Source organism: Mustela lutreola, chromosome 3 (assembly GCF_030435805.1).
Source record: "Mustela lutreola isolate mMusLut2 chromosome 3, mMusLut2.pri, whole genome shotgun sequence".
In the NCBI taxonomy this organism is placed as follows: Eukaryota; Metazoa; Chordata; class Mammalia; order Carnivora; family Mustelidae; genus Mustela; species Mustela lutreola.
In genome coordinates this window covers 167,742,947-167,766,266 of record NC_081292.1, presented here as the reverse complement: position 1 = coordinate 167,766,266, position 23,320 = coordinate 167,742,947, and the positions used below count along the sequence as shown (strand labels likewise).

General features: G+C 42.3%; 1 protein-coding gene across 3 annotated transcripts; it reads left to right on the top strand.

Annotated features, from left to right (window-relative positions):
• The first annotated feature begins 716 nt into the window (after positions 1–716).
• On the top strand, positions 717–14,776 carry COPS8 (COP9 signalosome subunit 8). Of its 3 annotated transcripts, none has more exons than XM_059167628.1 (8): positions 717–967; positions 2,356–2,426; positions 3,741–3,789; positions 4,992–5,124; positions 9,816–9,923; positions 11,918–11,980; positions 13,005–13,046; positions 13,759–14,776. In XM_059167628.1, the coding sequence occupies exons 1-8, from the start codon at positions 890–892 to the stop codon at positions 13,836–13,838; spliced, it is 624 nt and encodes a 207-aa protein (XP_059023611.1). In that variant the 5' UTR covers positions 717–889; the 3' UTR covers positions 13,839–14,776. The 3 variants fall into 3 exon arrangements, with proteins under 3 accessions (XP_059023611.1, XP_059023610.1, XP_059023612.1); XM_059167627.1 differs by having other exon boundaries at positions 12,999–13,046; XM_059167629.1 differs by lacking the exon at positions 13,005–13,046 and having other exon boundaries at positions 718–967.
• Positions 14,777–23,320: the final 8,544 nt, after the last annotated feature.

Below are 23,320 nucleotides of genomic sequence, written 5' to 3'. Positions count from 1 at the left end.
AACTGGCACTGCACCATATAAACATGGATATTAAGATTAATGCTAATAAAGTTTTTTTTCATGCTAATAAAGTTTTAATTTTTCTTTACTTAGAGTCATATTAAATAGCAAAAAGTACTATGAAAGCACTATGAAAAACAGGTACACTGCAAAGGAGAAAGCTTTACATTATATTACCCTCAATGCCACCCTCCCCATTTTTTGAACGGGGCTCCTGCATTTCCAGTTTGCTCTGGGCCCACAGGTTGTGCAGCTGACCCTGCAGCAGGACACAAACAGAAGCTTCTTCGCTGGCGGTCTCGAGAAGGGCAACACGACAATAAGTCAACGCAACTAAGTGCACAGTAGAGCATCTGCGGGCGAAAAGCACCCACGGTGGCCAGGCGGCGGGAACGGCCGGGACGACCTGGGGCCCGAACTCCAAGCCCGGGAGCCGTCCAGACCCGCTCGCTCCAGGGCTGAAGCCCACACCTGACCGGTTTCAGAGCACGAAAGTCTGGTGGTGCAGAACGCGCGCGAGCCAGGACCCGAGCGTCCCCAGGACCCCAAGCGAGCCTTGCTCCTCGCAGTGCGCATGCGTGTCAGGCCCCGACGCGGAGACGCCGAGCTCTCCGGGAACCTGTGCACACCCCTCCCTTCCTGTTCTGGCCTCGCGCTCCGGAAGCCGCTTCCCGCGAGGACAGGCGGGTCTTCCAAAGCACAGAGAGTGCGGGCCAGAGCGGCAACGACCCTTCCTGTGCGGGGTGGCGTCCGACGACGCGCGACGGCGCAGCTGCGCTGGGGCGCTTGACGGCGACGGCGGCCTCGTACGTCATTGCGGGCGCGACGGCCCGAGGGACAGTGTGGGGTCTACTTCTGTGAGGGTGCCGCGGCGGGACCGGCCGGGAAGATGCCAGTGGCGGTGATGGCGGAAAGTGCCTTTAGCTTCAAAAAGTTGCTGGATCAGTGTGAGAACCAGGAGCTCGAGGTATCCGTTCGCGTCCCGCAGGGAGAACCACGGGGTTCTCCGCGGCCCCGGGGCGGTGCCAGTCTCCAGGGTAACAGGGCCCGCGGGGCTTGCGACGGGCGTGGGAGCTGGGCGTGGGGATCCCGGGACGCCGGGGTCCGCTCCGAGGGCTGCGGGTCTGGGCCTCGTCTCCCCGAGCTCGCTGGGAACCTTTTGTTGTTTGTTCTCAGCTAGTGAGTCCGAAAACCTTGGGCATCTTTGCTCCTGATGTCCTCCAGTGTGTTTCTTGTGTTAATTAGACTGGGCATCTTTCCTCCCCATGTGGTGGGAGGCAGGGGAATGTGGATTTCATTAAAGACATTTGTGCGAGCATACACACAGACCAAAGAAGGAGTAACCTTTTATCAACTCAGAAAGTCCTTAGTCTCATAATGTCACCTCCTAAGCTTACCGTTCCCTCTTGTGTAAGACTGGGGAAAGTTGTATCATGCAGCTGTTAAAAGTTAGTTGAGGTTTTTTCCTTAGAAAGGCACTGGAAAAGCATGTATAACATTAGTATAAAAAATTGGTTAGCTGAAGGAGACAACAGTCAAAAGCAGCAGCTCACTAATAGACAATAGCTCTTTTCTGAATGAATCAAATTTGAATGAAGAGAGAAATGTCTTTGTAACACTGGCTGTGATTTTTTTTTTTTCTGTTCATCACTCATTACTTAGCTAGTCAGCATACTTGATACAATGGGCAGAATCATAGTACTTTAAGTATTTGTTGGAAATGTTTGTTTCTTTTAATAGTAAGCCCATTTAAGAATTTGAGAACTGGATATGATCTCCCTGATATGAGGAAGTGGTGATGCAACATGGGGGCTTAAGTGGGTAGGAGAAGAATCAATGAAACAAGATGGGATTGGGAGGGAGACAAACCATAAGTGACTTTTAATCTCACAAAACAAACTGAGGGTTGCTGGGGGGAGGGGGTTTGGGAGAAGGGGGTGGGATTATGGACATTGGGGAGGGTATGTGCTTTGGTGAGTGCTGTAAAGTGTGTAAACCTGGTGATTCACAGACCTGTACCCCTGGGGATAAAAATATATGTTTATAAAAAATAAAAAATTATATTAAAAAAAAGAATTTGAGAACTGGGAAAGGAATCCCACTTAAATATTCTTGTGCATATAAAGACAGAACTTAGAAAGGAGAGAAAAGTCACAGCTGATGGCAGATCTAAACTTAACACTGGTTTTTAGTGTTTTGTACTTCTCTAAGCTCTCTCTACATCTGTAGTACTAAGTGTTGTAAAATAGGCTTATTTTTTAGATTAATGTTAGTAAAATCCTTTTTTTTTTTTTTTTTTTTTTTTTTTAAGTGTAGATATAAGTAAGGTTTTTTTTTTTGGTTTTGGCCTTATAGGCTCCTGGAGGAATTGCTACTCCCCCAGTGTATGGTCAGCTGTTAGCTTTGTATCTGCTCCACAATGACATGTAAGTATCTTCTACCTGAAGCCAAGAGCAACAACTTCGTCACGATTGTACAGAAATAACTCTTGGCGTTGGAAAGACATCATTAAAACATAATCCGCAAGGAGCTGTATCTCCTATTGTAATACTTAATATACTTATTTCAATTATTGAATTGTGACCTAAACTATGGTTAGGCCAAGTGTTTTTAAGATACACTTGTTTTATATATATTCTCTAAAAACACATTCTAATACATTTTTTTAAGATTTTATTTATTGATTTATTTGAGCGAGAGAATGAGAGTGAGAGCATTTCATAAGGGGGAAGGTCAGAGGGAGAAGCAGGCATCCCACTAAGCAGGGAGCCTGAAATGGGGCTTGATCCCAGGACCCTAGGGTCATGACCTGAGCTGAAGGCAGTCTCTTAACTGACTGAGCCACCCAGGTGTCCACACATTTTAATTTGTTATGAGAAACTACAGTGTCAATAAATTCCTTTAATTCTGTTGACCTTTTTTGTCTTTATAAAACTTTCATATGGCCTCTGTTGACTTAATTTCTTATGTATGCAGTAGATCAAGAGCAATTGAGAAAACTAAGAGAAATTTAATTAACAAGACATATGAGATTTTTTTTTGAAAAATGGTGTTTTTTTACTTATTCCTAATTAATGTTCATTGAAGAAAGGTCAGAAAGCATAAACATTCAGGAGTCCCTTGTGCTACAAACCATCAGTGATTACTGTTAAATGTTGTTGGCAGATTCTCTTCAACCTTTTTGTTTCCTATCTTTTAAAAAACTAACCTGCAGTTCCTGTGAGACATACATCATATGAGCTGGTTTCGTTTTTGTAATCCTGATCATTGTATGTTTGTTGTAGTTCCAAGTTTTCAGACTCTTAAAAAGTTGAAGTTTTGGTGGCTCTGCATTCATTGGTCAGAGAAGGGCGCATGATAAGGAGAAAAGCACTGTGTATCACATACATTGTCAGGGAATTCCAGAGCCTTGAACAGAAATTTGTTTATTTTTATATATGAAGAAATTATTTAAGTGTTTGTGTTTTTAGTGTACCATTATCTTAAGATCTAGGTCATTAATTAAAAATTCACTGAAGATGGCAAAATATTACTTTGGTGAAAGTATTTTATGTTTTTTTATCTGGAAAGTTACTCTTACTTCCCCTGGACAAATTAGTATAAAACTAAATTTCACTCTATAAAATAGTGAGTATTTTAAAATATACTTCTGTGTGTTTGCAGTAAGATCTAGAATGTTAAACATTTACTGAGGTAATTTTTTTTAATTACCTATTTTTTCTTGGGGGGATGTAAATTAGGAATAATGCAAGATATCTTTGGAAACGGATACCACCTGCTATAAAATCTGTAAGTATTCATCAATATATAGCACTACTTGAATGTAGTAACAGCATTCATTTAAATGGCAACCTTCTAAAGTTTTTAAAGTTTCTGTTTTTTTTCCCCCATGGTTCACAGAAATAGATACTAAACTGGTATTAGAGTTTAAGAGCAGATCTACAAATTCCTGTAATCAGAAATATAATTTCCCTTGGATGGTAAAGAAATCTGTGTGTAGCTTCTGCTGGTGACATTTATTAAGACACTTCTTGTGTCACTTTGCCCAGCAAACAGCTGAGACCTTTTAATAAAGATTTGGTTTGTGTTTTGTTTTGCTTTTTTAACTGATTTATGCAGTAATGGTATTTACTTTGAAATTGGTATTATTCCCAAGAATATCCGAAAAATGATTTTCACAGCTTTAAGATTATTTTTACTAATTACGATTTTAGATTTCTTAGTTTGGATAGGAGATTAGATAAAATAATGTCTTAAAAGTTTCTTCCAAAGTATAATGAAATACATTTTTAATTTCATGGGATTCTCTGTTTCTAGCATAAATGCAAAGTGAATTTTTTAAACATTCACTGAATATTACCAAGAATTCACTTACATTCTTCTGTTCTTTATTGATATTTAGCATTTAGTATTTTAGTATTTTTATTCTCTTTTCTTCTTCAGATATCTTATTAAATAATATTGGAATGTTCCTCCAGCTTCGTTGATTTAAAATAAAGAACGATGAATTACTCTCATAGTTTCAGTGATGTTAGTGGGAATTCTCTCCTGGGAAAGGCTACAGTGTGTGACATCTTAGATTGACAGTCTTTATTTTAGTCATTTTGTTATTATTTTTGCCCCCAAAACATGTCTATATATTTTACGTGCACATATATATGAATAGTCTACGTAACGTTTGTCACATATGTGTATACATAAAATACAAATACAATATTCTGAAAGACTGTTTTAAGTATATTAATTTTCATACTAAATTCTGAAATATTTTTGAACACTTATGCTTTAATTTTTGTTATAATAAAAATTTATATAAGCCATATAAACAAATTTTACATTACTGTCCACAGCATTTAAAAACCTTTTTGATAGTGATTGGGCTGAAAAAGTAATTATACCTCTTAAGAGAAATGTTGAATTTATGTTTTAAGATATGGTTGTTGGTAAATCTGTGCAGTGACTATCCTCAAAGGCAGTGATGTTTATTGCAGGCAAATTCTGAACTTGGGGGAATTTGGTCAGTAGGACAAAGAATCTGGCAGAGAGATTTCCCTGGGATCTATACGACCATCAACGCACACCAGTGGTCTGAGACGGTCCAGCCAATCATGGAAGCACTTAGAGGTAGTGTTTCTTCGTAGTTAAGAGTAAAATTAGACCTGTTCTCTGAGTGCTGCGATGTTTAAGTAAGTCAGTGATGTGTTTAAAAAAAATAGATATTTTCTCCTGAAAATGTGAATTGGGCAGCTTTCAAAACTCTTATAAGGGTTTGCTATAATCATACTTCTTCTTTTCACCTGTGAGGATTTGCTGTGACCATACCTCTTCATTTCGTCTTGCTTGAGGTTGTTTCGCCAGCTAAGGGCTTCATTGTCTCTAGTTCTAGAGTGAAATTGCTCTTGACAGTAAAAGGATTTTTTGCTACTAAAATGAAATCTTATAATACTCTAATAAGCTCAAGGTATGGGGTGGTAAAGATTTTAAACCCCGTGTATTTGAAAGTAGAGACTGTACTTTGGGGTCTCGACTTAATGCTTTGACAGGGGTTGTCTCCAGCTTCTGGATTTGGAACTAGTCAATTCAGTATACAGATGCTCAGATGTTTTTTAATTGCTCTGAAGAATCCCAAGCCTGTGTGACATAGTGCTGATCCCACGAACGATGAAACTGGACACTGCCAGTTTCTCTCTCTCTGTTTCTCCTGCCCCTGACATTTGCTGATTCGCTCTTTTTTATAAATTCATACAGTGATCTCTTTTTATATTGTTCAGTGTCTTTTTATGTTGTTCAGTTTCTTATTTCTTACTGTTACCTTGTTGCTGCTAATACCTGCCTTGGCTGTCTGCCTTCCTGCCTTGACTGTCTGCCTTCCTGCTCTGGAGGGGTCAGTGAGAGGAATTGTTGAGTAACTGCTCATTATCCTGGCAAGGGTATCATCTTTTGAGATGTGAAGGTGAGGGTTGCTTCTCAGATGTACCTAATTTCTCTTGGGATGGAAAAGCTGTGGCAGCATAAAACAGAACAATGTAAGGAACACAACAGGAGGCACTTACTTTAAATACAAAGGAAGTGAGCAGGCGTGCAGGCCCCTGGTGGGTGAGAAGGGAGGGGGGAGTGTGGTATAAGTTTGCTCAGTTCTAAGAGGGCAGTTTCAGATATTCCCACAGGAAACCGCCTTCACCTCTTCACATAAGTCCAGAAGAGAAAAGGGTGTGGTGGTGGGTTTTTGTAGTATCTGGTTCAGTCTTAGGATTGTGGTGTGAGGGCACAGGCCGTGGGCCATTTCCCGGCGCCATATAGTGGGGTCATTGGCAGGACCAGGGCTCAGATCTCCTGATCATGCAGCAGATATTCCCTGTGTGCCTTAGTGGGCGTAGCCTGTTTCCTCCCAGGACTGCCTCTGCCTCCAGCTCTGTTAGATTCAGTACGTCTTTGAAGGCAGTCCAGCCAGCCTCTGGAAGGCCGTGGAGCACAAAATGGGGGAGTTTGGACTCTGAAACCATACTTGTGGAGTTCATGTCCTGGTTCTGCCACTTGAGTGACCCTTCTGCACCTCATTTTTCTCATTTGTAAAGTGAGATTATAAGTAGTATTTTCCTTGAGTTGTTAGAAATGAATTAATATGTATAAGCACTTAGATGTGCTTAATTAATTAATATGTATAAGCACTCATCTGTTCACCTGTGATATTTGTGACTGTATCCTGAGAATGTTGCAGATCCCTGATTCACAAATGGTACTGCATTTCCCTCCATAAGATGAAGCCTGATAAAGGGAGTCTTACAATAGAGTTGAATTACTGCTCAATTTGATACTTTCCCTTTTGATGTATTACAAGTTTTTAGTTTTCTAGACTGTCTTAAGAACAATCACATTCTTAGATCTTTTCCTTTTCTTTTCTGAATTAGTCACAGTCCTACCAGAAAATTGTAAATGGCTTAAGTGAAGAGAGGCTAGTGAAAGAGCTGCTTCTAAAGGCAGCCGGCAGGGCCCAACAGCACTCAGGGGCTGACTGGACAGTAGCGGTTCTCATTCAAGGCCCAAAGGGAGGAGGCGAGGGACCCACGCTAACACGGTCACATAAGGGACTGCCCCCAGGAGCTGTGGATCATCTAGAGCCAGGCAGGGAGGGCGCAGAGGAAGTGCATTCACAGGACCGGTGGACCCACTCACCAGGCAGGAAGGTGCAGGTGCCATGGGTGGTGGGGTCCAGACTCCCTGGAGTAGAAGGGCAGAGGTGGGTTAGAAAGTGCGTGGCAGCCAGCTCACCTGCTCTCTGTCTGCAGCACTAGCACTGGCAGCTCCTGGTAGACAGCAAGCATGGTTAGATATTTCTTACACAACAGAGTGAGCATTCTTGTCGGATCTCCCCAGGACTTTGTCCCGTGATGAATTTCCACAGATACCAGTGCTGGCTCAGTTGATTCCCCTTTCCAGCTTGCCATCCTAATGCATGCCCTCATGAACTGACACATTTCAGAGATCTTACGGGTAACAAAGTGACTAGAATGTCCCTGAGTGATTAAAAGCAGCCTCAGTTTCGTGGCCTCTCACTGACCCTTTGGAACACTCTCGACCTGTGTTTTTGCTTCCTCTGCCCACCCACTTCTGTCTCCCTGTGTGCTTGCTTCTATTCCGTGTGCCAGGCCTGCCTCTCTGCCTCTCTCTGCTCATCTGTGTGTCTCTTCCGTTCATTGCTTTCATCCTCTTCTGCTACTCCCCATCTCCTCTCAATTCTGAAAATCGGACCAAAGTGCTTGAACTCTAGTTAATATTTTTAAAATATGATAGGTTTTCCAAATGGGTATAGTTGTTGGTGCACACTTGGATTTCCCTTTTCCGTTGTTGCTCTTGGTTCTTTCTCATTGAGTGCCCATGGCTTTCAGTAGGGGAAAGTTCCCTTACCGCTAAGATGTTTTCAAGTCCAATGTAAAGTCATGTGCTGAGCAGTCCTTAGGAAGAAGGAAGGAGTTGCCTGAGCGCTGCGGAGGAGGAGCAGTGCTGGCTGAGCGGAAGGTGGCGAGGACATCAGGCTCTGTGAGCAGTGGAGAAATGCAGTGGAATGTTAGTGATCTTTAAGAAATATGAGGGAACAAAGCCAAAGGCTGTGTCCTGTGATATTGTCAACAAGCATGTCTTCAGCACATACTTCCTTAGAGAGGCTGGGCTCTTTGTAGGGGTGGGGCTATAAAGATAGAGAGGACAGTCTTTCTCCTGTAGAGAAGTTTAGGGATCATTGAGGTGAGGGGAGTGGGGCGGGGTGGGGCAGTGTGCTGTAGGTGGTGGAAGCATGCTTGTTCAACAGGTAGTGTAAACAGTGCTGTGAATTTAGAGAAGGCCAGAGATGGCAGTGAGCCTCTATTCTGCAGGAGGAGTTTGTAAACAGACCTCGGAGTCGTAGAGAGCAGACACCATACAACAGCATAAATGCAAAGCCCAGAGATGAGAAGGTGTGAGTGAGGCTTGTCTGAGGGCCAGGGGCCTAACTGGGAGGAAAGGGTGCCTAAGGAGCTGGGTGCAGTTGTCAGGCGGTCCCAGGAATGCAGAGAGGGTTTTCAGCATGGGGCTGTATTGAATGTGGAAAGTAAAATTCAGAATATTTTTAAGCATGCTGATAGCCAGATGAAGGAGCCCTTATGTTCCTGAAAAAGTAGTGGGCAGGAAGACAGGCTAGCTGGACCTCAGTTCCTACCCTTGACTTACTATCTCTCCCTCATTTCTGGAATAGTCAGTGTGGGAATGTAAGCCTGGGCAAATCCCACATGTCATCTCTAGGGAGGTTTTGTTGCTGGAATTGTTTGCAGCACCCCTCCGCCCAATTAGGCTCATTCAGGATTTGACCTTGGGATTTGAACCCAAATTAAGACAAGAGGTCAGAGCAGCTTCAAAAGTTAGTGTTAACAAAACTTCAACTGAGTAAACTTGGAGAATTAATTAGCTTTATTAAGCAGTCCATGAATTGGGCAGCATCGCATCCAGCAAGTAGATGGGAGCTCTGAGGAGTTGTACATAATGTCAGGTTATCATAGGAATGAATGTGGGGCAGGGTTGTTATTGCAAAAGAAAAGGAAGAAATGTTTCAGGCCAGGTCACCTTCCCTTAAAGGTAGAGTGGGGAGTCTTCTCCTTTTGCGGGGGGATGGAAGAGGGCCCAGGTGACAGATTACCCCTTCTGGATCAGGAGATTCCTGACTGACCTCTTAAGACTGTATTTTCTAGGGGAGGTTGAAACTGTGTTATGTTTAATTCCCAGTTTGCTGACTTGATATTTGGGACCTGTGGTTTTAACAGAAGAGTGCTCTAGTTACAAGGTTTGTTCTGCAGTTCCTAGGTGTGAACTTAGATTAGAGACACTCCTCAGAAAGGACAACTGATTACCGAAGTAGATCATTTCTGCTCTGTTCAGTCCAGTGTTTGTAAGTTGGATTAAAAAAGAAATTCAAAAAATTATATACCAAGTGCATAAATACATTTATGTATTTATATGCATAAATACATAAATACATTTATGTACATGAAATTTTCTTAGAGTTTGGATCTTACGTAAATTAACTTGTTCTCCTTCTTTGTATATTTCATTGTCCCCCATGAGAGACTTGCTGTCTGAGAGGAAGTACAAGGAACTGATTGCTTATTCGGCAATATCTGAGCACCTCTTTCACGCCAGGCAGGTGTGTCTGTATCTGTGAGCATAGAAACCTGTGGGTCGACCTAGTCTTACAAAATTTGGACAAGGACAACCATGTAACTTAATTATGTGTTAAAAATGCCAGCTCTCTTGGTTCATTGTCTGCCACCCCTCCACTCCCACCACAGACGCAACGAGGAGAAGAGCCTTCGCCCTGGTCTCACAAGCCTACACCTCCATCATCGCTGATGACTTCGCAGCCTTTGTCGGGCTCCCTGTGGAAGAGGCTGTGAAAGGTAATTTGGGCTCGCTGTTTACTGTCAACAAAAGTGGGAGTGTACGTTGTTGGAACAGGTTGGTTTGGGAATTCAGGCAGTGTTCCCTGGAAAGGGGATATGAAACCTGCCTGGCACCATACCCCCGGCAGGGCTGGGCCGGGAACCAGGCTGTTCTCAGGCCCAGCAGTTGCTCTGCAGCAGCCGATATGAGTGTCCGCCCAATGGTATGAGGAGACATCCGATCCACACCTAACAGGGCCTCACAACTGCTTTTTGCCAGAGGCAGTTAATGATATCTTACAACATGAGTTTTGCAAAGGAGTACTTAGCCGTTTTTATGAAGTTAACATTTGGCTAGGTCTGTGAGGTGTACCCTTGTCGCATGTGATCATTCTAGCTCTTTCTTTATTGGAACCTCTTTGATGTTCCTGTAGTCATTTTTTATCCTGTTCCCAGGCCTGATCCCTGAGTATTTTCTATTTTTACTTCTAAGAACTCTGATGAAGACTTAAGTTAATGGTGGGCCTGTGAAATGGTGGGGTGCCTTCCCAGCATGATGCCCTGCAAGGGAACTCAGAGCTGCTGTTGACTGGGAGTGGGTGGGGCAGGGAGGGATGTGGTGGGAACAGAGTTACTGAAAGTCAGGGACACTGGGGGGGCAGAGGAAGGTCCTTGAGACAGCCCCATGCAGCTCTGACTACACCCGGTCTTAGGAGTGGTGGGAAATGCAAGCAGCAGGAAGTAAAGGATATACAAATTAGTTGCTTTTGTAAGTATGCCAGGTGAGTGGCATTATATTCATGGCTGGGAGTTTAGACTTCATAACTTTTTTAAATTAGACCTTTTCTTCTGAAAATCAACATATTGATAAATGTATTTTTTTAAGAAAATCTTAATTGACCTCATGCCTCACATGTGGAAATCCTCCTTTCCCCCATACTTGGTAAAGGCAGTCTCCTCCCCTGTCCCTTTTCAGCCCGTGTGTTTTCCTTGATATTCTTGATATTGGGACCTGTGGTTTTCTTGTTAACAGAAGTAACTTCTCTTACCAGTAATTCTTCTTACCCATTGGTCTCCACTCATGCTTTTGCATTGTCATTCCTCAGGTGATGCCCAGACTAACTTCTCCCCTCAGTTAATTGCTATAGAACATCATCTGTGCCTCGTAGCAGTGTTATAACATCATTAGCATTTTTTATTCTCTGACTAAAATAGGAGCCCTGTAAAGACCACATCTTGTTCCTCAGTTTCCCAAGCCTACCACAATTTTAGATGCATAGTAAGCAGGTTAATGAAAATTCCTGGAGTAAATCAGTACTGTTGGTTACTCAACAGACATTTGTTTTAAATCATCTTGACATTAATCCACAGTTTATTACATAATGGATAACATCCTCTGAGCTATATTCTTAAATGACTACCTGGGTGGAACTCCTCTATCCAACCCACACGCTAACTTCATGATTGAGGACATGCCACTGGAATTCTCCAAACTCCATTTTCCACATCAGTTAGGTGATGGTCCTGTGTCCTTTATAGAGTAGTGTGATGGTGCCCTGAAATGATCGCCGTGGAACGATGCCTGCTGGCCAGGACTCTGCATGTGTGAGTGGTTCTTGTCAGTGAGATCAGCTCTGTCAATACTGATAGTGCAAGTGCAGGCAGTGTTATGTATGTCCTCCTTAGGGACATGGGTGTTGTTTTAGTCATACTAACTAGATTAATACCGTAAGGTACACTTTACAGAAGACTGCTCATCTGCTAGGGGTTCTTTCAGCCTGAGAGAGAAAAATGGCTTTGATACGTGTTTCAGAAATGTTTCAAAAGTAAGTTCACCTGAGAGTGCTATCTATAATCTACTTTTCTAGGAAAAAATATACATTGTAGGATAACCTGCACTTGTCAGATCTTCCATACAAATAGTGTCATTGACAGATTGTGGCTCTTGTAAATGAAAACTATAGGAGTTTTTTGGTTATTTCTCATTTGTGTGTAAACTACATGTTTTTTAGGTATATTAGAACAAGGATGGCAAGCCGACTCCACCACAAGAATGGTTATGCCCAAAAAGCCAGGTAGGTGGAGCTCTTCGTCCACGAATGCACACTGACCTCTTAAGCCCGCTTCAGGCTCTTCTGCATGCCTTTGAGTCTTTGATAAGGTTCTGCTGTACTAGCAAATTGAGTTACTTAGGGTAAATATAGACATGGAATGATAGACACAGTAGAAAGGATTTTAAAGATCACCTAGTAGTACCTTAATTTTTTTTTAATGTATTTCTTGTGTAGGAAACTATTTTATATGGGTTTTTCATAATCTTTATTGTGGTTTTTTCCTTTATATGGGTTTTTCATTATTCTTATGTAAAAACCTATTTTATGTGGGTTTTTCATAATCCTTACTATAACTTAATTTTTACTAAGCCTCAGTCTCCCACCCTTTTATTTATGGAGCCATTTCTAAGCATGTTTACTGTAATACCTAAACTGTTACCTTTAAAAAATAAATTTTATTCACATACTCCCCTTTTCTCATTGTACTATAAATGTGTACACTCTTTTCTGACATACGATCTCTAAAGTGGCTTTAGCTTGCACAAAATTAAGCTCTTTGACTTAAATCATTTGACCTGTCCTCCTGTCCATCTGAATTCCCAGTCCCTCAGTCCTCCTGAAGTGAGCCATGCTCATTCCTGCTTGGAGGTCTCTTCTCCTGCTTGGCAAGAATGTCCTTTTTTGCCAGGTCTTTTGAGCTGAGCTTAATGCCCACACCTGTCAGCTCTCCTCCTACAATTCATTCTGCTCTGAATTCCTGTTGTTTAGACATTGTTGACCCCACAGTGAAGAATTACTTAAATTTCGATGGGCTTTGTCCTGTGAAGGTACAGGAAGTGGTTAGACATGGTCCCAGTGAGTTTAGCTGCTAAGAGAAAACTGCTGTAATAAGAAAACTCATGTAGTCATAATAGAGAATAATTGCTAACTGTTTGAGAAGTAGTAAAAGGTCATAAGTGCCACTGTGTTAAAAATGATGTGTTCTGTGTGAAAGTTCTTCAGTATGACTCCTATAACTTGTGCTGTTAATTTTACTTAGTTGCAGGGGCCCTGGATGCATTTTTTAACCGGTTTATTCCCTTATCAGGTATGTATTTTTAAATGTTCGTTCAAGACGTGTTTCATTGTTCTTTATTTCTTTTTTGTCGTGTATTTTGGTTTTTCTTAGCTCTAACCTTGTCAACGAAGAGGTTAAATTCTGTACTTGGCTATTTATAACCTTTTTGGTTACAAAGGGAGAGCTTGTGGGTTCCCCTCTGAGCTTCCCTTGAGGCCGTGGCACCTTCTGGCCCAGCCACAGAGCCTTGTTGGTGTCGTGTAGCAAAGCTGTGATAGGCCTTCCCACCAGCAGTAACTCAGAAGGCATCCCTGGGCTGACATATGCTAATTTAAAAGCTAGAACTAAATTCCTTGGTGATGGGGTTCTTTGTGGGGCCTTTTGTTCACTGACAGTTTAACAGAGCAGTGCCTGGCACATGGTCAGTACTGGGTGATTCTTCCCTGAGTTCCATGTCACATGGGTAGGTGGGTAGGTGTCCTGCCAACAAGAGCTGTGCTCTCTCAAGAGAGATTTTGCAGTTAATGTGGAAACTTAGGCCAAGCCAGACATGCCTTTCCTCCCAGTTTTAGGAAAACTCATCAAAGTTGAGACTTCTCTGCTTATTTTTCAAAAATGTCCCAAGTCAATAAGAAGGTTTCCTTTTTGTTAAATGAACAGGCATTGGAGGGTGAGGGTGGCAGGGCTAATGCACCATTCCCCAGGGGTCTGACTTTAGTCTCTTTCTCCATGTCACACGCAGAGCCTGCCCCAGTGCCCCCGATCCCCAACGAGCAGCAGTTAGCCAGACTGACCGATTATGTGGCTTTCCTCGAAAACTGATACATCATTCTGAGTTCAAGATCCACCTTCGGAATCCTGTATACTGACAGATAGAGAAATGTAAAATTTTTATTTTCAATTTCTTGGACGGATGAAGCACCTCAGCATTCCTTACTGAGTATGTGATAAAGTATATAAAGTATATTATATATATTTTGTCCTTAAACACTATGCGGAATAGTTGTTGAAGCAATTCTCCTTTTGTAATATTGGACAGTTTGGATGGAGCCCGTCAGTATTATGCAGTTTATATTTCCTAGTGACTTACAAAGTACAGCTCTCCTGCTTCGTGTAGTCAGTGGTTGTCAACTGTTTGTCCCTCTGCCCCAGCGCACCACACACTCCCCTCTGCACCCATAACTCCTTACAGCGGTTCACTGGGGTTTGAGAAGGACAGTCCCCAGAGGCAGTCTCTGAGCTGCTGGGGACTCTGAGGCACCCCCTTCAGAGAAGATGCTCTCCTTTCTCCTCACCTCCTACACATCACTCCTATAGAAGGCTGAAGCGTAGCTGAGGAACCAAAGACCATTTTCTCAGTAAACCTGTTTGTGAACTGCAGATTTCTTCCTGATAGTGGGAGTACATCCATTGCTGACAGTGGAGGGCTTGCCATGAAAAGGCAACTATTTAAGACCTTCAGGTGATGTATTCAATGTAATAATGTTCCCTTCAGAAGAAGGGAAACCTAGGGTGGAATGCATTCTACCGGCAAAGAAGCTATTACAGTAAGTGATCCACTTTGTTCAACTATCCTGCGGCCTACTGATTGCTTCTGTTTATCCTTTGGTGTAAGTTCTGCCTTTTGGAGAAATACTGAACAAGTCTTTCAGTTGTCGTGTGATGCCCTCTAAATATTGGGAGGTGTTCATTATATCTTCAGGTTAAAAGCCCCCCTTGTTTCATTTATTCTGCATTTGTTCAATAAATATTTAATTGCATCAGCTGTTTCATCTGCAATAGTTTCTAGACATTTCTTCACACTCCTAGTCTTTCTGTGGATATATTCTAGTTTGTCATTGTCCCTCGAGCTATGAATTACCTAATTAAATAGAAATGATGTATATGATGGTGATTACATGATTCATATTTTCGCTCATTTTAAGTACATTTTTCAGTTATTGTTAACAGTTGTGGAAATATCTTTTAAATTGACATTTTATTGAACTCCATTGTATAAGTCACAGTGTTAAAACTCCCTTGTTTTACAGTGGAGGAAATGGAAATTCAAGAAGCAAGAGGATCAGTAGCTAGAAAGTGATGATGCCAGTTACTGAACTTCCAGGTATTAAGTACAGGTTGTATCCATGGTTGAAATCAATTCAGATGTTCATTAATAGGGGACAAGGTGACGACATGGTGGGTAGTGTGCAGTGCCGTGCAGCTCCTGGAGGTGTGAGTATGAGACAGGTCTCTGGATGGAGACAGTGATCTCCACAGGGAAACCAGAGGAAGCAGAAGCAGTTTAGACTGTTGCTTCGAGGGGGAAAAAGGGTTCCGTGGATACACATACTTGAGAGTGTTTCAGGAAAACCGTTGAAGTATCAACCAAAAACTAGCAAAAATCGTTCTTTATGGGGAAGGAGGAGGCAGTCAGTAAACTTCACATAGTGAAACAGTAATTATTTCAAGAGACTTGATTGCAGTATTTTGATTTTGCATTGTCACTGGGATATATACTGAGGACACAAAGACCTCAGCTGACTGAATATGGTTTCATGGCTAATTTGAAAAAAATGCTTTGATATCATCACTATTATTAAAAGTATATTTTAGGATAAAACAGTTTAGAAATGAGGTAATCTTACTAGAACCATGTAATCTTAAATTTCACATAGAAGCCTTAAATGATTTATTTTTCTTTCTAAAGTATAAATAGTTCCTGGTTCTATCCAACTAAAAAGGCCTAGAATAATTACAACCCAGCACTAGTGAGAATGAATAATGCCCAGACTGTGTTCTCTGAACTCCAACTTCACTAAGCAGAATCAGAACTTATTTTCAAAGTAGGTGCTAGTCTGAGGAAATAATTGTACAGGTTGATCCCCAGTACAAGATGTCCCAGGTTCAGGAATGTTTCAGTCTCATAGGGTTCTTTCAGAAGTTCATAGAAGCCAACTTGAAGGAACGCCCATCGGTCAAACATGAGACAAATTTTATGAGAAGGCTGTCTATGTGTTTATATTTCTAACCCCAAGATCATAATTATAATACTAAGATAACCTCATCATTGTACAGGAAATTCAGGATGTGCTTGATTCCATCTCCTCCATATTTACTTATCAGTCTTCAGAATAAATGAATCCTGTCCTAGTGATGTCCAAAATAACAAAATTGAACATGAAAAGTAATCAAACAACTGATGGTAGAAAATTCTTTCTCGAAGGATTCTACCTACTACAAATAGAAAATCTGTACTTTGTAGTACATTTCCTCGAGGATCTAGGAAAGAATCAATGACTGCTGAGACCACGGGCTGAGAAAACAAGAGTGAGCATCAAATCAGCCTGTCTCTGTGCCCTGACTCCTGCCTAGACTGCCAGTTGCACACGGGTGTAGCCTGACGGCACCCTGCTTTAGATGCACTGAATATGTCTGCCGTGTTTGCTGTGGTGCTTATGCTTTCCATGCCACAGGGATTGCCCACACAAACCTGGGTAAGGGGAGCCAGCCCCGAGCAGCTCTTCAACAGAGAGTAGCCTGATCCAGGGATTAACACTGCCTTCCATGGCTTGGGAAGATGGTTTCCTGACTCCTAAATAAAGATCCCAGTGAGACTGAGCTGTGGTTGCCCACTGTGACTAGTCTGCAGTGGCATGGATTGCTAGTTCTTCTTTCCTTGTTTCTCTCTTCCCAGTGCCACTCTGTGTTCCTGGGATTGAGAGACATGGCCCATCTACATGTAAGCTGAAAGCACCTGAATCCATCTGTCCTTAACATCACTCACAGTGGGACAAGTGAGCTTGCCAGGATGGCATGGTAAGCATGTAGCTTCCACCTCAAAGATTTTTGTCAAAACAAACCCCTCCCCCAAAATGAACGGGACTTTAACCAAGGTTGTAGATTAAACTGCCCATTTCCATGAAATGTGGGTATTTGGTGAACAAGTTAAAAGCCCCACCAACAAGCAGTCAGTCAGACCTAGGATGTGGGGGATTTTGACAGGACAAAAAAGTGAGTTTCCTTCCAGAATAAATGGGCTGAGAAGAGTCTGAGGGCGGTAGAGTTGGCAGTGAGCACAGGAAGATCTTTGCTCCTGGGCAGAAGTACTCTGAGGCCGATGCCAGTTGTACCAAGGACTACAAACAAGTGGCCGCGTGGGAAGAAATCTGCTTACAGGCGTCAAGGAGCTCAAGAGTGGAGGCCAGAGGGCCATGTGTTTGAGTGAGCAAAGAACGCGGGGCCTTGTGCAGCAGCTTCAGGAGGTGGTTGCTGATTGGGGCTGGGTACCTTGCTGTGGGCCAACCACCTGGGGCACTTGAGCATTTGAAAGGACTGACCCGCACAGCTACTTAGCCTTCAAAGCATCTGGTGAACTTTTAGGCTGCTTTAGGTAGGAAGAAATGAGGCCAAGTCAAAAGAAAAAACCTTTGGGAAACAGCTTAGTTTTCCTTCCGTCTTGCTGTGCTGGGCTCTAGTTAACACACAGGGTGGGAGGGGGTGGTGGTGCCTGTCAGCAGAAACCTGAGTAGAACAGTTAAGCTCCTGGAGGACAGGTCAGCAGAATATGTTCTAGCAGAAACAGAAAGGAAACAGTGGAACTTACTGGAAACAGTGTTGGAGACAAAACAGCAAAGAAGTCTACGAGGTGTGTGGTAGAAATCCAAGGAATAGAAAGTAAAGCAGGAAAACAATACTTGGAAGGACTGGCCAAGAACTTTCTAAGACTGATGGAAGAAATCAAGCCACAGGTTCAGAAAGCTCCCCACAGGATGAATACAAAACAAACCTCCCACACCCTGACACTGCCTAGGAAACTACTGAAAATGAAAGCGAGCATATTAAAAGCATGAAGGAGGGTGGTGGTGGGGGGTGGAGTAGTGGGTGGGGGGTGGGGGCTTCAGAGAAGCAACGGTAAAGCCAGAGGATAACAAAATGGCATTTTTTAAGTGTTGAAAGAAAAAAAAAAATCCTGACTGACATTTATAAGACACACTCACTCTTTCAGCCTTCCTGTGGTAAGTTGAAAAGTTGGAGAAGGTACATAGGTGCAAACAGCATCCAAAAGCAAGCAGGTTCCACTCTGTTGATGCCACACAGTGGACTTGAAGGCAAGAAGCACATTTTATGGACAAGGTTTCCTATTGCTGCCCTGAGTTACCACTAACATAATGGCTTCCAACAACACTGGCGGTTCATAGTCGAGGCATCTGAGCTGGGTCTGGCTGGCAGATGTCAGCAGGACTGCTGCCTTCCCTTGTGGAGGCTTAGGTCTTTGTCCCATCCAGCTTCCACAGGCCACCTGCACACTTTGGCTCCTGACCTTGCCTCCATTTTCAAAACCAGCAGCTTTGTGCCAGGTTCTTTCACACTGTCCCCTCTTCGGGGCTCACCGCTGCCTCCTTGCACATGGAAGACACCTGTGATTATGTTGGACCCACCTGGGAATCCAGGATCCCTATTTTAAGATATGCTGATGATCTTATTTTCCTGTTCATGTGACAACGTATTCACGGGTTCCGGAGATTCAGACATCTGCATCTTTGGGAACCATTACTCTTCCCACTGCAGGAGGCAACAGGAGTATGTAATTCTAAATCTATAAATTGTAAATGAAAGGCAATGAAAGTTAACAACTGAGAGTCACCTACAGTGAGGGCGTTGGGATGGTAGGAGGTGGCACTAGCCCTATCAGACGTTGAAACATAATCTAAAGCCTCTTGTTAAAACATCATGACACCAGAGCATGAACAGCGGATGCAGAATAATCTGGAGAGATGAGAGACTCGAATACATACAGAAACGTTACCTACCGTATGATAAAGATGGCATCTCAGGTCACTGAGAGAAAGGTGGACTTTCAGACAAATGGCTCTGGGAAAGCTGGTTAGCCTTTGGAAAAATAAATCATTAGAATAACATCCAGGTAGATCAGGGATCTTAATGTAAAAGAATGAAACCAGGCTGGTAGTAGAACTTCAGCAAAGGAAAGCTTCTGTGTCTCAGAATTCAGGCTATTGAAGTGTCCAATTTGACAACTTAGAAGTGCTGCAAATTATAAAGACACCTGAATAGAAACAGAAAATGAAGGTAAATACAGAGAACAAACGGGTTGCCAGAAGGAAAGGGTATGGGGATAGGGGATGGGTGCGAGAGCTGAGGGGAACTAAGAAGTGTAAACTTCCAGAGAAGCCTGGGTGGTGTCTGACTCTTGATTTTGGCTCAGATCATGATCTTGGGGTTGTAAGATCAAGCCCTGTGTCGGGCTCTGTGCTGGTCACAGAGCCTACTTAAGATTCTCCGTCTCTCCCACCACCACCACTCTCCAGTGCACATGCTCTCTGTTTTTCTCTTTCTCACCCCCCCCCAACAAAATGCAAACTTCTAGTTATAAATAAATCCTGGAGATGATGAGTACAGCGTAGTAATATAGTCAATAATATTGCAGTAATGACGTGTGGAGACAGATGGGGGCCATGCTCATCCCGGTGAGCACCATGTCGTGTATGGAACTGTCAGGTCACTGTGTTGTACACATTGAAACACAGCACTGCGTGTCCTCTGTACCTCAATCAACATTTTTTAAAAAGACCTCTGACAGCTACAAAATAATTACAACACAAAGGGCTGGTAATATTATTCATATATAAAGAATTCTTAAAGACTGAGGGAACTAGGGCCACCTGGGTGGCTCAGTGGTTAAGTGTCTGCCCTTAGGCTCAGGTTGTGATCTCAGGGTCCTGAGATTGAGTCCCACATCAGGCTCTCTGCTCAGCAGGGAATCTGCATCTCCCTCTCCCGCTGTTCCTCTCCCCAGCTTGTGCTCATACTCGCTCACTCACTGTCACTCTCTCTCAAAGTATCTTAAAAAATAATTGAGGGGATTAAAAAAAATAGAAAAAAAATGACAAAGGACATGAACAGATAATTCACAAAAATTACAAAGTGGCTTTTAAACATGAAAAGATGTTCAACTTCAGTTATAATAAGAGAAGTGGGAATTTAAAATAACACTGAATTTGTTCTTGTGAGCCGTGGAAGTGGCAGGACCTCAAGAGTGTACAATGTTTCTTGTTGCCAGACTCAGGAAATTGATTCTGCTGTGCTTTGTGGGTGGGAGTGCAAGTTGGGACATCCTTGTAGAGAGGAGTTTGGCAGCATCTAAGAATGACATATACCACGTAACATGTATGCTTTGTATTCCCCCACAAGCCAGCTGTTAGGAGTTTATTCTGAAGATTCAACCACACACACACACACAAAAAAAGTGCACACATACAAGGTTATTTATTACAGCCTGATTCTTTATTGGCAAATACTGGGAATAACCCAAATGCTTATACACAAGGAAATGGGTGAATAAATGATGTACATCCATGTGAGGGAGTCCTACACATCTATAAAAGAATAATGCAGGTCCTTATACAGACCAATTTCCAGGACACACTATGGCGGGGGTACATAAAAATGCCTGGAGTATGCTATTTTTTGAGTAAGAGAAAAAATATGCATGTATTTGCTCATCACTGGGGGGAAAAGGACCAGAAGGGAAATCAGAATAATGAAATCACTTGCTTTCAGTGTATAGGAGGGAATGAGATGGGGAGGATAGAACAAATCCTGGGGCTGGGGGCTGTCACTTCCCTTTAGTACAGTTCTGACTTGGGGGATTATGTGACTGCTTCATGTACTCAAAGAAGAAATAAAATGATGACTGTGGGAAGGGGGAATGAACCAAACTCTGTTTTCAATACATAACTTCCCTGAAGGTAAGGGATGTAACTAAGGTAAGTTTTGAACAACACTGTTTAGACTGTCCTGAAGTTCAAGACGAAAATAACTTTAAACATATACTGAACTCCAGCAACTGGTTTTCTTTTTTTGCAAAAATAAAGGTTAGCAATTCTGAAAAGACTTTGTGAGCGTTCTAGGATTGAACAAATGGATAAACATATTGTAAATATGTTCCACTGTCTGAGAAGGAGCTACCACTACAGGCACACCTCATCCTATTACACATACCAGGTGTTGCTTTTTTTTTTTTTTTTTTTTTAAGATTTTATTTCTTTGTCAGAGCACAATCAGGGGGAGTGGCAGGCAGAGGGAGAAGCACTGAGCAAGGACCCTGATGTGGAGCTTGATCCCAGGACTCTCAGAGCATGACCTGAGCCAAAGGCAGACACTTAACTGACTGAGCCACCCAGGCGCTTTTATTTTTTTATTATTTTATTTTATTTACAAATTGAAGGTTTGGGCAACCCTGTCAATTTGATGAAAGAAAAAGCTTAAAATATTGTCCCAGTTCAAAGGACATTAAAGAGGCACAACAGCTCAGTGCAGTGCCTGTAATAAAAGTAGATTATAAGACACCATTGGGAATTGATGAAATCTGAATAAACTGTATCAATTACATCAGTGGTTGGCAAACTGCAGCCTGTTGGCTGAGACCAGGCTACTGGCTTTTTTTGTAAAGAGAGTTTTATGGAAATGCAGCCATGCCCGTGTATTTATGTATTGTCTATAGCTGCTTCCACACCACAAAGCAAAACTGAGTAGTTGGGACAGAGACTGACCTGCAAAGGGTAAAATATTGTCTGACCCTTTATAGAAAATTTGCCAACTTTTATATTAGATAACTTTGTTTCAACATTAATTTCTTTGATTTTGTTGATTTCAAAAATCATCAAATGGTTATAGTTATGGAAGAAGACGTCCTTGTTTTCAGAAAATAAACTTATTTAGAACAGAAAATATGTATAAACATTATTTACACTACATATGTATGTACTTTTCACTAGTATTAGAGCTATTTTTATAAGATGATTTCATCAATGAGAACCCCAGATTCTCAAAATTGTTTTTGCCCCCATACTATTAATATATGGAATGCATTCATTGCATAACTTTTTCAAGTTTCTTTGTTTTTTGGGAATTTGGTATTCCTGAGAGCAAGCCAATTATTTTTTTAGATGTCCCTCTTTTGGGTTTCTTCTGTTGCTTCATTTTTATATTCAGGATATACTTTTTGTTTTTAAGATTTTATTCATTTGACAGAGATAGTGACAGGAAGAACACAAGCATAGGAAGTGGGGGAGAGAGAAGACGACACCCTGCCGGGCAAGGAGCTCAGTGCGGGGCTTCAGCTCATGATATGAGCTGAAGGCAGATGCTAAACCGACTGAGCCCCCCAGCTGCTCCCAGGATATACATTTTTTAAATATACATTTTACTTATCTTAGAGAATGTGTATATGGGGGCAGAGGGAGAGGGAGAGAATCTCAAGCAGACTCCCCACTGATGGAGCCTAATGTGGCCCTTGAACTCATGATGCTGAGATTGTGACTTGAACAGAAACTGAGTCAGACACTTAAGCGACTGAGTGACCCAGGCACCCCAGTGTATACATTTTGACATGAATATCACAGAAGTGACATGCTGTCTTCAGTTTTGTATCAGGCACATGACAGTTGAAGTCCCTACATCCTTTAGTGGAGAATGTTTCTAGAAGCAATGGTGGGGGCTGCTTGTGCACTTTGCTGTGGGGGTATTCTTGATCCATGCTATCTTGGCTGGAACTAGGAGATGTATCTGTGTGTGCACTTAATTATCTGTGTATTAGTGGTTCTTGAAAAGTCTCCTGAAGATCCTGATACGCCCTTTCTCTAATTGGGAATTGTTTAAGTTAGAGCCATCTAAAAATGAAATGCCTCCAGACTTAGGAATTATTATCACCCACTGTGATAATCCTAAATCATTGAGTTGTTCAAGAAGGAAGAAAGATACAGATGGATTGTAGACTTTAAGTTAAAAGCTCATATTAAAATTTAGTGTGAACTATCTATTTCCACCACATGCATAACTAAACGGGGAAAACCTCTCAGCCTAGAACAAATAAAATGCTGTGTAGAGCATTACAATTGCTTTTTAATATACAGTGATGAGCTGGTGGAGGAGAAGGGACATGGCCAAAGGCTGGAAACAACTAGTCTCCTGCTCTGGAGCCTTCATTTGCTCTGGAGGCATCTGCCAAACTTGATGGCCCGGAAGCCAAGTTATTTTGTGCCACTGATGTGAAGGAAGCAGGACAAAAAAACCAATGTTTGATTAGATAAGCAAGCACAGCAAACACACATAAAGTAGGACGCTTTAAAGACAGCACCCTCAAAGGACAGACTCCAGAAAAATCCTATTACAGAAGGAGCTGCTGCTGGGGAGCAGGTAAGAATAGGGAGTGTGAGTGCCCAAGTCTGTCTAAAGGGCATTCAATAGTTCCTCCCAGAAACTGTGCAGAAGAAACAGCAAATACTGGCGCAAATAAATTCAGC

Bases quoted from the DNA above. Each gene is read 5' to 3' on its own strand.
- COPS8 (XM_059167627.1), top strand. From the start codon at position 890: ATGCCAGTGGCGGTGATGGCGGAAAGTGCCTTTAGCTTCAAAAAGTTG. The intron at 2,427-3,740 runs GTAAGTATCTTC...GATGTAAATTAG, and splicing joins TATCTGCTCCACAATGACAT to GAATAATGCAAGATATCTTT. The intron at 3,790-4,991 runs GTAAGTATTCAT...TGTTTATTGCAG, and splicing joins TACCACCTGCTATAAAATCT to GCAAATTCTGAACTTGGGGG.